Source organism: Melitaea cinxia, chromosome 3, assembly GCF_905220565.1.
Source record: "Melitaea cinxia chromosome 3, ilMelCinx1.1, whole genome shotgun sequence".
NCBI classification, from domain to species: Eukaryota; Metazoa; Arthropoda; class Insecta; order Lepidoptera; family Nymphalidae; genus Melitaea; species Melitaea cinxia.
In genome coordinates, this window is record NC_059396.1 from 13965961 (window position 1) to 13978964 (window position 13004).

Genomic DNA, 13004 nt, shown 5'->3' on the forward strand with positions numbered 1-13004 from the left:
TTGCGAAATGAACAATAGCTCCGTTATGTACGATTTTATTTTTGTGTTACCCACACATTAGGGATTCTAAACATTTTTTTTTTGAATATCATATCAAAAATTGACCGCTCCAGCGATGCTCCAACGATGTACATCGTTCCATAGCTTAATTGGCTAGAGCGCCGACACGGTCAGTCGGAGACGCGGGTTCGAATCCCGCTGGAGCGGTCAATTTTTGATATGATATTAAAAAAAAAATGTTTAATAACTCCGTTTTTAGAATCCACACGGACAAAGTCGCGGGCACAGCTAGTTTCTAAATAAAATGTGGACTTAACTTGATAAGATGAAAAGGGTACATAATACATAAGACAACTAAAAAATTTTACAAACTGAAAATTACTTCAAAATGGTGATATGTTATTATTTTTATTTTGACAATGTTTCATTATCGTAGAAAACAAACCATTTAGACTTAGACACTACAGTGATCAGAAAATTTGCCTTTAAATTATCAGGTAGCTCAGATCTGCCAGCATAACCAGGGTTCATGGTGATGAAGACGGCGCAAGACTTGTCGAGGTGCAGCAAGGTCCCTTCGAACAGTAGTTCCGTTGCTCCAGAATTAATACCGCGCTGTATGGAGAGGATCTGCTGTGCGACTACTGACAACACCTCGAGGTCGATGCGGTTGAACTCATCGAAGCATGACCACGCTCCACATGACGCTAGTCCCTATTAAAAAGTATGGAATAAACATTTTCGTTTTTTTTACCCAGTAGCAAAATTAGTTCTTAATGATCGTTTACTAACTATTAACCATCTCCCGGACAAATTTCAAGCTTGTAGCACAAAAAATGAAGAATTTCCATACAAACTTGTGAGAGACCTTTAGCCCATTTGTTATTCTTTTTTTGTATCTTATATATTAAATATATTTATTTAATTATGATTTGTTAGCTGTATCCTAGAGAAGCATATACTTTATAAATAAATGTCTAGATAAAATCTTTAAGTTCAAGAAAACTACCGCCGCCGCTACCAAACCGCTCACAATTTTTGGAGACGTTGTACGTGAACCTAAGTGGTTGAATTTATATGTACATTTATAGTTCTAGGAAAAAAAATTTTGCGACTACGATATTTGACAAAAATGTATGTGGTTTAAATAAAAAGCCATACCTTAAAGAACTTTCCAAGCGCAAGATAATCAAGGCCATCAGAGCAGTTGAACACAACGCACTGCTTAGCGACGGCCTTCGCTAAGTCTTTAGTCGTTTCTGTTTTACCAGTGCCAGCTGGACCTTCAGGAGCACCACCTGATATAATAACAATAATTTGAAATGATATTTTATTAAGTTACTGACACTACCTTTGCCCTTAACTATAGTCATATGCGGACTTCTTCAGATCTGTAATACTGTTAAATTGACGATGTGTTAGAACAGCGTTTCATAAAAATAATAGTTGTAATCTCTGTATTCATGTTTTTGCTCTTAACTGCTTAGTTTTTTTTTTTTTTGATTCCAAAATGGTAGGTAATCTTGAGGTAGGGTACCGCAGAAAATATCCGGCTCAAAGTCTGGAGCAGCCCCACTGGGGAAGGACTTTGACCTTACCAAAGATCGAACTAAATAATACTGCTTTCAAACAGTGCTGTGTTCGTTTGGTGAGTAAGGTGACCAGAGCTCCTGAAGGAATAGGGTTAGGGTCAGCAACGCGCTTGCGATGCTTCTAGTGTTGCGATCTATAAGTCGATACGTCTATAAGCTACGGTAATCGTTTATCATCAGGTGAGCCGTACGATTATTATTAAAAACGAAAACAATAAAGTTTTTAAAAAACTGAAACAAAATATCGTTTATTTCTGGTATTGAAAACGATATACTTGCCTAAATTCAGATGCAATGCTCCAAAAAGCGTTCTAAAGCACCTGTCAGTGAGAGGAGTTACCACCAATCTCCCAGTATTACCCAGATATTCATATCCGTACATCAGTTGTGAATTGATCATACGAGTTGCAATCTGCATGCTGTTGTCCTCTTCTTGCAACTAACAACCATAATAATTATGTCAAAATTTTGAGTGGAAATGTAGGTTTTCCGAATATCAAAATTACTAGCTGTGTCGTGTAAGCTTCATCATATTATAAAGCATAGGTACATCATATATAGCATTTTTATTCCTTTATTGGGAAAAGTCGTTAAAAATTGAGTAGTTATAGAAAACCACTTACCTCCCAATAATACCTAATTTGCGAAAGCCAATTAAAGTCGTTATCGAGCTGCACGTTGAGCTCAATCAGTTCCATGAGCACATCTCTAGCATGTACATCCAGTACAACAAGTGCACCTGTAAATATATCATAATATAAACAGGTGGAGAAATATTCATATAATAATTTTAGTAATATTTGACAAATAAAAGAAACAACATATAAACTAAACGAGACGAATTTATATCATGGATAATTGCGGAGCATGACAAATGAGATCAAAATTTTATAAATAAATTAAGTTTAACGATAAAAGTTTTTATTCATTTAAAACAAAGGAGCGTGAATCCGGATCACAACTTCACATGTTAATAAAAATCCAGAGCAATGTAATTACCAAGTGTTATTCGATTTTGCAAACTAAGTTCTCCCCTCACTAAGTCTACAATTTTTGATATTTGGTAGTTGCACTTGTCCCAGTAGGCTCTCATGGCTGAAATACTGATATGAATTGCTTCCGTTACTTCTGACGTCCAAAACGTCATCGCTATGCATTGTACCTGAAAATAGTTTTTTTTTTTTTTCATTGGAAGCCATGAACCAAATTAATGAATATTTCGATTAAATAAAACAATCATAAATTTCTTGATTGTTTCTTACCGCCTGGCCGGGCCAGATGAGTACCCACTGTTCCCGAGGTCGTTGCAAGTAGTCATCGTAAGAAAGCGCCACTACGTGGTGAACGGAAGCCTTCATAGCTTTTTCAAGCTCTAGTAACCATTTCTCCACCTGAATCGAAATATTTGCTTAACAAGTGGAAATGTAAAATAGAATAATGTAGGTTACAAAATAAAAGATATTTGGGGTTCATATAGATGATATTCAATTTTTGTACAAAGTAAAACAGATTTAATGAAAATAATAAAAGATATATAGTAAAATACTTGTCCCCTGGCGGCTGCTGTATTAATGGTAATCGTGAGCTCTACAACTTCTCCTTCTGACGACTTCATATGAGTCACTACTAAATCCTCTGTGAAATTAAGTTTTGCGATTCCCTCAAAACATTTCTTGAGATGAGGTTGTACGCTAAAATTATAAAAAGCACATTTTAACCAAAAACTGGTCAAAGCGCGGCCCGTAAATTCACATCTGTGCCACCATGTGATATTTAAAAGATTTTTGATAAAACTCTATTTAAAAAAAAAATATGGAAAAGGCTACTACTACGTACCGCATAGGATCTTTTGTTTCTGAAAGTATTTCGAGCAGTTCATCGTTAGACAAGAAGAAGAAGCGCGGGAAGTAAAGACGTTTCTTTTCAAGATACGCGTTCAGTCCTCGCTGCACCATCTCTAGTAGGTTGTTTGATTTGCGGAGTCGGTCCAACATCTTCTCAATCGTGATAACGTCTAACACTCTCGGTTCACTATATGCCGCTTTCATAATTTCCCGCCACATCTATTTTTGAAGGAATAACATTTAATTTTTTCTTTATTATTAAATTTTATATGTAATTTACATACAATTACAAGCAGTTTCCATTTTTTGTCTACAATGACTTTACTAACGATCATCTCGCCTAAATAAATAACTGCGCGAAATTTCTACACATAGGTAAAACTGTCAGTCAATTACAACCTCGAAAATAAAAAAATATATATTTGAGTAAAATTTTTTTTTATATAATCATTAATGTGTACGACCTACAGTGAATCTCTATAGCTATATCTTTTCTACGCGTACCTTGTCAACAGCACTAAATCTTCGACCTTCTTCTGGAATTTGTTGCTGAATATCGGGAGAGGAAAATATTGGCTCTAGATACATCCACGTTGCTTGAACTTTGAGCCACTCGTCTAAAATTTCTTGTAATAGTATCAGCTTACCTTCCCAATCACTAAATTTAAACAATAAAAACACAATCACATCATTTTCATATCCTTTAAAATACTATGTCAAAACTTGTACTGTTTGAAACTTACACAATAATTTCCTCGAAAGGTTTAATATAAGGTGAATTTTTCATTGTCTGAGTTTTTACAATATGATCATCTAGTAACAGTTGAATTTCATCAACGCTTGATAAAATGTAAGTCCCAGTATCTCTGTAATTCAGTATAATAATAATAAAGGATATATCCAAAAGCGCATATATTATTATTTTACAAATTATAAAAGAGATAAGTTTACATACTTGTAAAGCAAAATGTCGAATTTCAGTTCCGCCCATTCTTTAATCATCTTATCGAGAGCTTTTTCTAGGTTATTTTCTTTTGTAGCTGCTTCAGATATATTCTCAAACTTTTCTATATAATCGACCAAATTAAAATCAATAACTTTCTCTAATGACAATTCATCGTCCACAACTATAGGAAAGCCGACGATTTCTGATACTTTCTCCCAATGTCTTGGTTTCATTCCAGGATTTCCTAAGGTTTGAATAATTGGCATGTGTGTTTTGAACTCCTCCATTTTTTCTCTAGAATTAATAGAATATGCTATAAACTTTTAGGAAAGGTCACAACTATCTTTTTGTAACTCATTACATGTCACATACCGAACTGATTGCGCAAGTTGATAAGTATCGGGTACATCTTGAAAAGATTTTTCCAGTTTGTAAACAATCTTATAATAATAACTCACATCACCTTCTATGTCTTCTGGGTCAAAACTACCAACCTATATAGTTAAGATAAAACCGTCAATAAGGAGTTTTTAGTTATTACTTTTATGTTATAACAAGAATACTAAATATTACCTTAGACGTCATCCAAGTTTTATGTTTTTCTAAGAAATCATATCCAGCATCGTATAACTTTTTAAAGGGAACGAGTCTATCATAAACTGCTTTTCTTTTAGGATACTGAGACAATTCCCACCCAAAGGAAGTCTCTTCTTCATTAAATTGATCTATTTTGACTAATGCATTTGCAAGCCTAAAAAATGAGTAATTAAGGGAATAATGGTTAAAATTACGCTCAAAATACGTAATAGTTACGTCTTTTAATTTTATTTGAGACTAACTTTTCATCTAAACGACGCGCACGTGTTACGTATTTCGAGAGTTCGTTGATATCTCCCCAGTACTGCAGTTCATTACATTGAGCCTCATAAATATCTAGGTCCTCGATGAATTTAGCTATGCGCACCTGAAAATTATAGCCAATGATAAAATATAATACTTTTGATGAAAAATATTGGTAACAAGTTGAGACACAAACTTGCAATAATTCTTGATACTCAATTTTCTTTTGATCACATATTACTTTGCATTCCTCTATTACACCTGGCATACGAGCATACCTGTATAGAAACATCATTTATTAACAGAAACAATATATGCAAGACCAAAGTGACAGAAAATACAAAAAAAAATTGAACTAGAAACTTTTTAAATTATTATGTTCTATTACAGACATTGGTTTTTTTAAATAATATTTACAAAAAATTATTACAAACATACTTCGATAATAAATTTATTTCACATTTTTTTTACATATGAGAAAAAATTGTAACCATACCAATGAAACGATTGGTTATTAGCCTTCATTTCCAGCGGTGTGAAAACCGTGTAGTCGCTCAAAAATATTATATATCTCATGACATTCCGTAACTTGTCCTCCATTTCGTCGAGGAGTACCGCCTCGACCTTCTTACAGTAGTCGATGAGCTGCATGAGAGCCGCCGTGTCTTGTGGCGGAGTTAAAAGCGTGTTTGCTATATTTGAATATTCATCATATATTCTAAAATTCACAAGGAATGACAGTTATCATTTTTTATTATCAAGCTACTATTATACCGAATAGGCTATATATTTATTGCTTCTAAATTTAATAGTATTCATTCGTGTTGCTTTACATTATTTTTTATAAGTCTTACTTTAAAGTTTTATATCGTTAGTGGCTCGTCAAATGCACATAATACTTCTATATTTCGTCAAATGTTTGTAACTAATAAGGTAATAATATAATTTTGTTTGCTCGTAAACGAAAAAAAAGAAGTAATATAACGTAGTCGACGTAGACGAAAAAAATTAACAAACGCACTAGTTGTCACTACGATTTTCGAGGTTCTCCCTCAAGTTCTCTGGGGTTCCTTCATCAGATCCTGGTTTCCTTACCATGGTACCACACTTGGGATATCTCTTTCTAACAAAAAAAGAATTATCAAAATCGGTTGATACGCGACGAAGTTATCCCCGAACATACATTTAAAATATATATATATACCGTCGAATGGAGTAACCTCCTCCATTTTTGAATAAAAAGTGAAAAAAGACAGTTTATTTCGTCAAGTGGTTCTTACTTAATTTTGCTATCATCCATGGGGTACATCAAAATTAAATATATAACATATCCAACACAATATTTTTTGATCGATTCATCTTACTATAATAGTTTCAGTCAGTAGTAGTTGTTGAGATTGCAAAAAAGATATTTAATTTATAGTTTCATGTGTATTGTGTTATAAAAGTGAGTATTTTATAACATATATAAGTATTAATGCATTGATATAAAAATATAGAGATTTAAGAATGAGCGCTTTCCGTATTTTTCATTTGTGAGAGTAAAGCACAGCCTCCTAGGAGACGCGCAATAACACATCTTGACTAACTAACAAATTCACCATGACCAAGCTCTAATTAAACTAGAGACAGTTTTAACGATCAAAGCCAGAGATAAGAAATTTGTTTCGTGGAATTATTTTTTAATTACGTACACAGGAACGGTTATTAGAAATTATACCTCTAAGGGATTTAAAGAAGGGTTGAATGTTTCAGTGGGAGACCGTTATATTTGAAGAAAGGAAAACAAATATTTATGAACAGTACTTAATTATTTATTTGAAATATACGATTAGTAAAAAATAAACAGAGGGTGAAATGAAGCACTAAAGTTAGCAAGGGTTCTTATCTATCCTTACTTCATTATTATTTGATCTTTCAGTTAAAAAATAATTAACTTGTGTCCTTTGGCGTATCTTTAATTTTTTTTATAAATCAAAGAAAATATCACAATATGGTCAATTGTTCGAAAAATTCAAAAGAAATATACCGTGCTATATTTCATAAAAGTAATCAAAATAACACTACGGTCACCAACCCGCCTGCCCAGCGTGGTGACTATGGGCAAAACACATGAGTTCACGTTATTTTTGGCGTAAACTTGTGGAGGCCTATGTCCAGCAGTGGACTGTATAGGCTGTAATGATGATGATGATGATGAATCAAAATAAAACACTAACAACCGCTATCACGCTTACAAGATCGGCCGCGTACGAGAGAATATAATACAGGAGAATATAGAATGTAGTCTATACACCTACAGAAACCCCCAGTTGAAGGAACGGAGCTAGGAAAATCCTATATACAAATTGTTCACTAACATTTGAAATTACGCAAGATAAATATGAAAATGCTTAGTACGCTGAAGGTTTAGTTATTATAGTTATTAAATCTACATCATCGCTTACGATTTAATCATATTCTGATAATCCTCCGTCATTCTTCTCAGCAAAGTATTAGCGAGCCGAGTAGCGGCACCGCGCAATGAATTGATAAGGTCTCCCCTCTGCATTTGAAACATGCCTATTGTTATCGTCCCTTCCAGTTTCGAAGGAATCTCCTTTGCCACACAAACGTATTTAACTGCTTCTTCGCAAAACTCTTCAAACGTTTTCTCAGGTTGTGAGTCAATAAAATTCTCAACTTCTCTTTGTGACTAAAAAGTTTTACCGTTTATTAGATCCAAAAATATTGCAAATCTTAATTTTTAAGTATATGTGTGAGTTTAAGTATCATCATTGTGTTCTTACCTCTCCATTAAGTAGACATATGTAATTATCAAAATCTTGTACCCGAAGTTCTGGTCCGATTCTTTGATCGTTTATCATATCAGCAATTTTTTTCTTATAATCATCGACAAGTTCGTTGTCAATTATCGGCTATTTAAAAAGAAAACTTTTAAAATAATTTTTGATAACCTAGACTCATTGCAAACAAAAAATGTACATACCCGTAGAGTAGCTCTGTTTGTAATTACAAAATCTTGATACAGTAAAGTTTCCAAACGCGGTGATTGGCGACAGGCGTCAATTATAAAATCATACAACAAACAGAGCTGATCACGAAATTGCTTAAAAGTTGGTTCAAATCCTATCGCGTCATCTTTAAAAGCCAAATTGATAACGAATCCTTGATTCATACCCTAACAAATAAATGCTAATTATTGTTGACAAATATTGGTAAAGATGTAAAAACCATAAAATGTATATTTTTACCCCAACATCAAGGATGTATTCTGTAAACTCTCGCATAGACTCCAAACATAGGGTCTGCAGATTATATGTCATAATACAAGCCAAACAATTGTAGAACCGCTTCATTTTCAAAACCTGCTTCGGTTCTGGTATTTGCTTCTTTTTACTTCCCTAAGAAGAAATTGGAAGCTTACATCACTGTTATTTTCAAAAAATCTATCAAATTTGGCAAAAACCACAACCCGAATTAGAAAATACTTAGTTTAAAATAATTTCATTGAATAATTTTAGAATCAATTAAAAAACAAGTAACGTAGACCAGTTCACTTATCTTTCAGTTCCGCTCTATATCATCCGTCTAGTCTAAAATAAATTAGCCATGTAATTGCCGTATTGATGAATCGATATTATCATTTGAGTAATGTACTTGCTGATGCACGACAAACGTAATGTATATTTTATCTATGTTGTCTAACACAAAGATATTGTATATTGAATTATATTATTAGCTTTATATAAAAACTAAATTATTTTAGATCTTTGATAATGTACGACATTTAAATGCTGTCTCAGAAAAGAAAGTAATTCGGGGTAGTACTTGGAGGAATACTGCTTGTAGTGTAGGAAGCCACTGTAGCGTGAGCACGTTTCCGGCGGTGTCTATATGTCGCTTGCATACGAAACAGAAATCCTGAAGTTCATAAGCCTCGTGCGTCGTCATAATATCCTTCATGCTGATCAATCGTAGATTACTAAAATTTAACGAAGTTTATAACTGTAAAATAGTACTAGCATTCTAGAAAGTAGTTTATTTGCAATGGTGAAATAAATGATAATACTTTTAAATTTTTTATATTAAAGTAATTGACAAGCTGATTTTGCCTTGTCACATACATACACACAAAAATCCATGGATTATTCAAGACTGGGTGCTACTTTACCTTCAAACGATTACATTTAAATACGTATTTACATAATGGTACGATGACAAATGTTGTAATAGAAAATCCAATTATGTTACGATATATAAAAAAATCATCAAATATTAGTAGGTATTTCAGAAGCCAAACTCAATTATTTAATAATAAAAATGTGCATAGCAATATTTGTTTCAATTTGAGCGCAGTTTTTTAATTAACATTTGATTTTCCCCCTTTGTAAGTTCATAACATTTTTTTTGCAATTAAATGTGAATAAATATTACTTATACTTACTTATACTGTTTCCACCAGATCTGTAAGACTTGCGATATGCACGGATTAACGCTGTGTAAATTTTTATTCAGATATTTTTTAGCTAACGCGTATCTATTTCTCCAAGCATCATCTTTCATAGCAAGTTCTCTTTTTAGAGGGGTATCTTCTTCTTCTAGAGACTCTTCCTGTTAGAAAACAAATTAAATACCGAATTGGCTTAGCGGTGAAAAAACAATACTTTTCACACGGACGTATTTATATTATAATAAGACATTATACATTTTTAACGAAAGGATGTTTATGATAAAATTTATTGGTATTTCATGGAATTATTTTACATGTATATTTTTAACAATACAGTACAATACAAATATACTTCATTCTACAACCAGAAACAATACATGTAACATTTTAGTTATATCAATATTATTTATCTATAAAATAAATTATTGCAGAACCTTGCCTACAGAACATCTCCCGTAACGAGTAACTTGCATAACGACTAAAATCAAAATTGTGGAAAATGATTTCTTAGCGAGCGATGTTTAGCGTAACAAGTGAAACTTCCGGATCATGCATATCTGCGTTTTAAGAGAAGCCTAACTTTTGCTTCGTATAAGCTTAAGCCAGAGAGACATGACTGTTAGTAATGTTTCATTTCGTTTTAATACAACGAAATTTGGAGGAAATTTGTTATTTGAGCATGAAAAACTTACTATAATAAGAAATAGCTAAATTTAATGTCGCAGTAATGCAAAGCACTTTGTCAGCTCACACTTCCGCAGTGGTTAAAGTAATATGAGGTATGGATGTTTATGTGTCAATGTTTTTTACCTATCTTCATGTATTAATGTATTGTATATTATAATGTATGATATTTTATGTATACATGTGTATGTATGTAGTATATTTCTTTTTTGTATTTTTTGAGTAGGGAACGAAAATGCATCATGTTTGCATGCATAATGTGTTTATTCACAAATTACACAGATAATTGCGCTACTGCACCTACCTTTTCAATGCATATTTCCTATTTCTAAAGGTTGTCTGGAAGAGATCGCTACTAAGCGATAAGACCGCCTTTGTACATTACTATCTCTATGTGTAAATAACTGTTTTATTTAAATCTTTCCTGAGTGGTGTGCAATAAAGTTTATTCTAATCTATTCTATAATTTAATTTGTTTTATATGATAGCTTAGGATACGATGGATTTGACATGCCAAGATGGATAAAAAACCCTTTAAAATAGATATGAAAAAAGCTACGCGCGCTGCAAAATTACTTAAAGATATTTCTAAATCTTAATTGCCTAAATCTTTAAGCATCGATAAACAGTAGCGGTCATGCTTCCAGTAAAATATAGCAAGGTAGCATAATTACTTAGATATTTTTATTTTATCTAAATCAAATCGAAATTAACGTGGATTCTTCCCGCGATTAAAGAAAAGACGATGAATCGCTCTCGTTAAAAGTATGTTACCTATTTATTTTAAATACAACTTTCTTTAAATAGACATAATACAGGCATGCATGCATTCAGCCTGTAACATCCCACTGCTGGGCATAGGCCTCTTCTCCATATGGGTGAAGGCTTTCCATATAAGATAGGAGACATTATAAATCATCATCATCATCATCATTTCAGCCTATCACAGTCCACCGCTGGACATAGGCCTCCACAAGTTCACGCCAAAAAATTATATTGCATTTTATTATTATTTTTTCGATATGGAACGATTTACTGTATTTTACATAAATTTATATGATAAACGGTATTTCTTTATACGCGTATTTTTTTTTTATATCACTAGGTCGGCAAACAAACGTACGGCTCACCTGATGGTAAGAGATTACCGTAGCTTATAGACGCCTGCAACACCAGAAGCATCGCAAGCGCGTTGCCGACCCTATACCCAATCCCCTCCAGGAGCTCTGGTCACCTTACTCACCAACAGGAACACAGTGCTTGAAAACAGTATTATTTAGCTGTGGTCTTCTGTAAGGTCGAGGTACTACCCCAGTCGGGCTGCTCCATATTTTGAGCAGGAAATTCCTGCTGTGCCCTACCTCAGTTATGAGTATGATTCTGGTCCGAGCTTTATTGCAATTTATATTTAATATTAATATAAATTATTATTAAAATTTAAATATTTCCGTCACCGTATTAGGATCCTTGAGAACAAAGTCAACGATCGCTTTCTTCATGCTCATCATAAAGTCTTCACGCATTTCATCAGTGCTTGTCAATAAACACTCTCTCCACTTTCTCAGTTTTGGAGATATTAAATTATGAACTCTGTAATAGAAAGTTTAATACAAAATGTTTCTCTTGGATATCTCTATAATCTACAGAAAGATTACTAACATTCGAAATTATTTGAAACAAACCGTAAAATCATTTTATTATCCAGTGGAGCTACGTGTATGGTATCTATACCATAACGCAAATAATAGTAGTATCGTAACATATTTTTCTCATCTCCTGATGGTATTGCATCCCCATCTTCACCTGGAGCTGATTGACAAATCAGCCTCATCAGCTTCGCTCTGAATTCCTCCCTAGCTTTTCTCATAGCTGTGAAACTCTGCATAACTGTAATCAAAGATATGATAGGTAATAAGTATTTAGGTATCTTCCAGGATTAAAAGTAGCCTATATGTTGCTCCACAACCTCATCTATTTTCCATAGTAAGTCCCATAAAAATAGGTTCAGTCGTTCCGGAGATTTATCCGGACAAACGAAAGACAGACAGACAAAAATTTTAAAATAGTTTGTAAGGGTTTTAGTATTGTGTAAATAAATATATACGCTTGAAAAAACAAATATTTGAAATCAGAGACAGACACTTCAATTTTATTTATATGTATAGAGTATAAATAAAATTGTACATCCTACCGCTCGACTTTCTTCTTGGAACTGACTTTGAAGATTGGAACTTTGCAGCCTTCTTTGTAGGAGGAGGTAATTTCAGTATTTCTTCCGGAAGTGAAAATAAGGGTTGTGTCCTTATCTTAAAATCCTCAGGCATTTTGATCCTAGGAATTTTAGGTAACTTCACATCTGAAGAAGGACCCGGTTGACTCTTTTTACGAGTCGGTCTATTTCCTTGCATTTTTTATTGAATTACCTAAAAATAATTTTCATCATAACCAAATAGAAATGGTCACAATATAATATGAATATGAATAATACAATAAACATTTATATTTTTAATTTTATTTAGTTAAATAAAAGGAAGCCCGAAAATTTCTTTCCATCCTTAGACTTATATGTCTGCTGGCAAACGAAAAAAGTGACTTCAATGACATCGACAAGTAATTAAACGTAAGTAGACGAAACAAATTAATAA

At 33.1% G+C, this 13004-nt stretch overlaps 1 protein-coding gene across 1 annotated transcript in view; it reads right to left on the bottom strand.

Annotated features, from left to right (window-relative positions):
• Positions 1–12767, bottom strand: part of LOC123667746 (dynein axonemal heavy chain 7) — a 44027-nt gene extending 31260 nt beyond the window's left edge. The window contains exons 1-25 of the mRNA XM_045601589.1: positions 12551–12767; positions 12042–12246; positions 11814–11949; positions 9670–9836; positions 9054–9207; positions 8477–8626; positions 8212–8403; positions 8012–8140; positions 7670–7917; positions 5719–5940; positions 5419–5500; positions 5222–5346; positions 4956–5133; positions 4755–4876; positions 4392–4676; positions 4180–4302; positions 3941–4094; positions 3429–3655; positions 3139–3283; positions 2855–2983; positions 2592–2754; positions 2212–2331; positions 1872–2024; positions 1162–1298; positions 484–714 (exon numbers count right to left, since the gene is read on the bottom strand). Of these exons, the coding sequence (XP_045457545.1) occupies positions 484–714; positions 1162–1298; positions 1872–2024; positions 2212–2331; positions 2592–2754; positions 2855–2983; positions 3139–3283; positions 3429–3655; positions 3941–4094; positions 4180–4302; positions 4392–4676; positions 4755–4876; positions 4956–5133; positions 5222–5346; positions 5419–5500; positions 5719–5940; positions 7670–7917; positions 8012–8140; positions 8212–8403; positions 8477–8626; positions 9054–9207; positions 9670–9836; positions 11814–11949; positions 12042–12246; positions 12551–12767 (4194 nt within the window). The remainder of the gene's footprint in view (positions 1–483; positions 715–1161; positions 1299–1871; positions 2025–2211; positions 2332–2591; positions 2755–2854; positions 2984–3138; positions 3284–3428; positions 3656–3940; positions 4095–4179; positions 4303–4391; positions 4677–4754; positions 4877–4955; positions 5134–5221; positions 5347–5418; positions 5501–5718; positions 5941–7669; positions 7918–8011; positions 8141–8211; positions 8404–8476; positions 8627–9053; positions 9208–9669; positions 9837–11813; positions 11950–12041; positions 12247–12550) is intronic.
• Between the last annotated feature and the right edge of the window lie 237 nt (positions 12768–13004).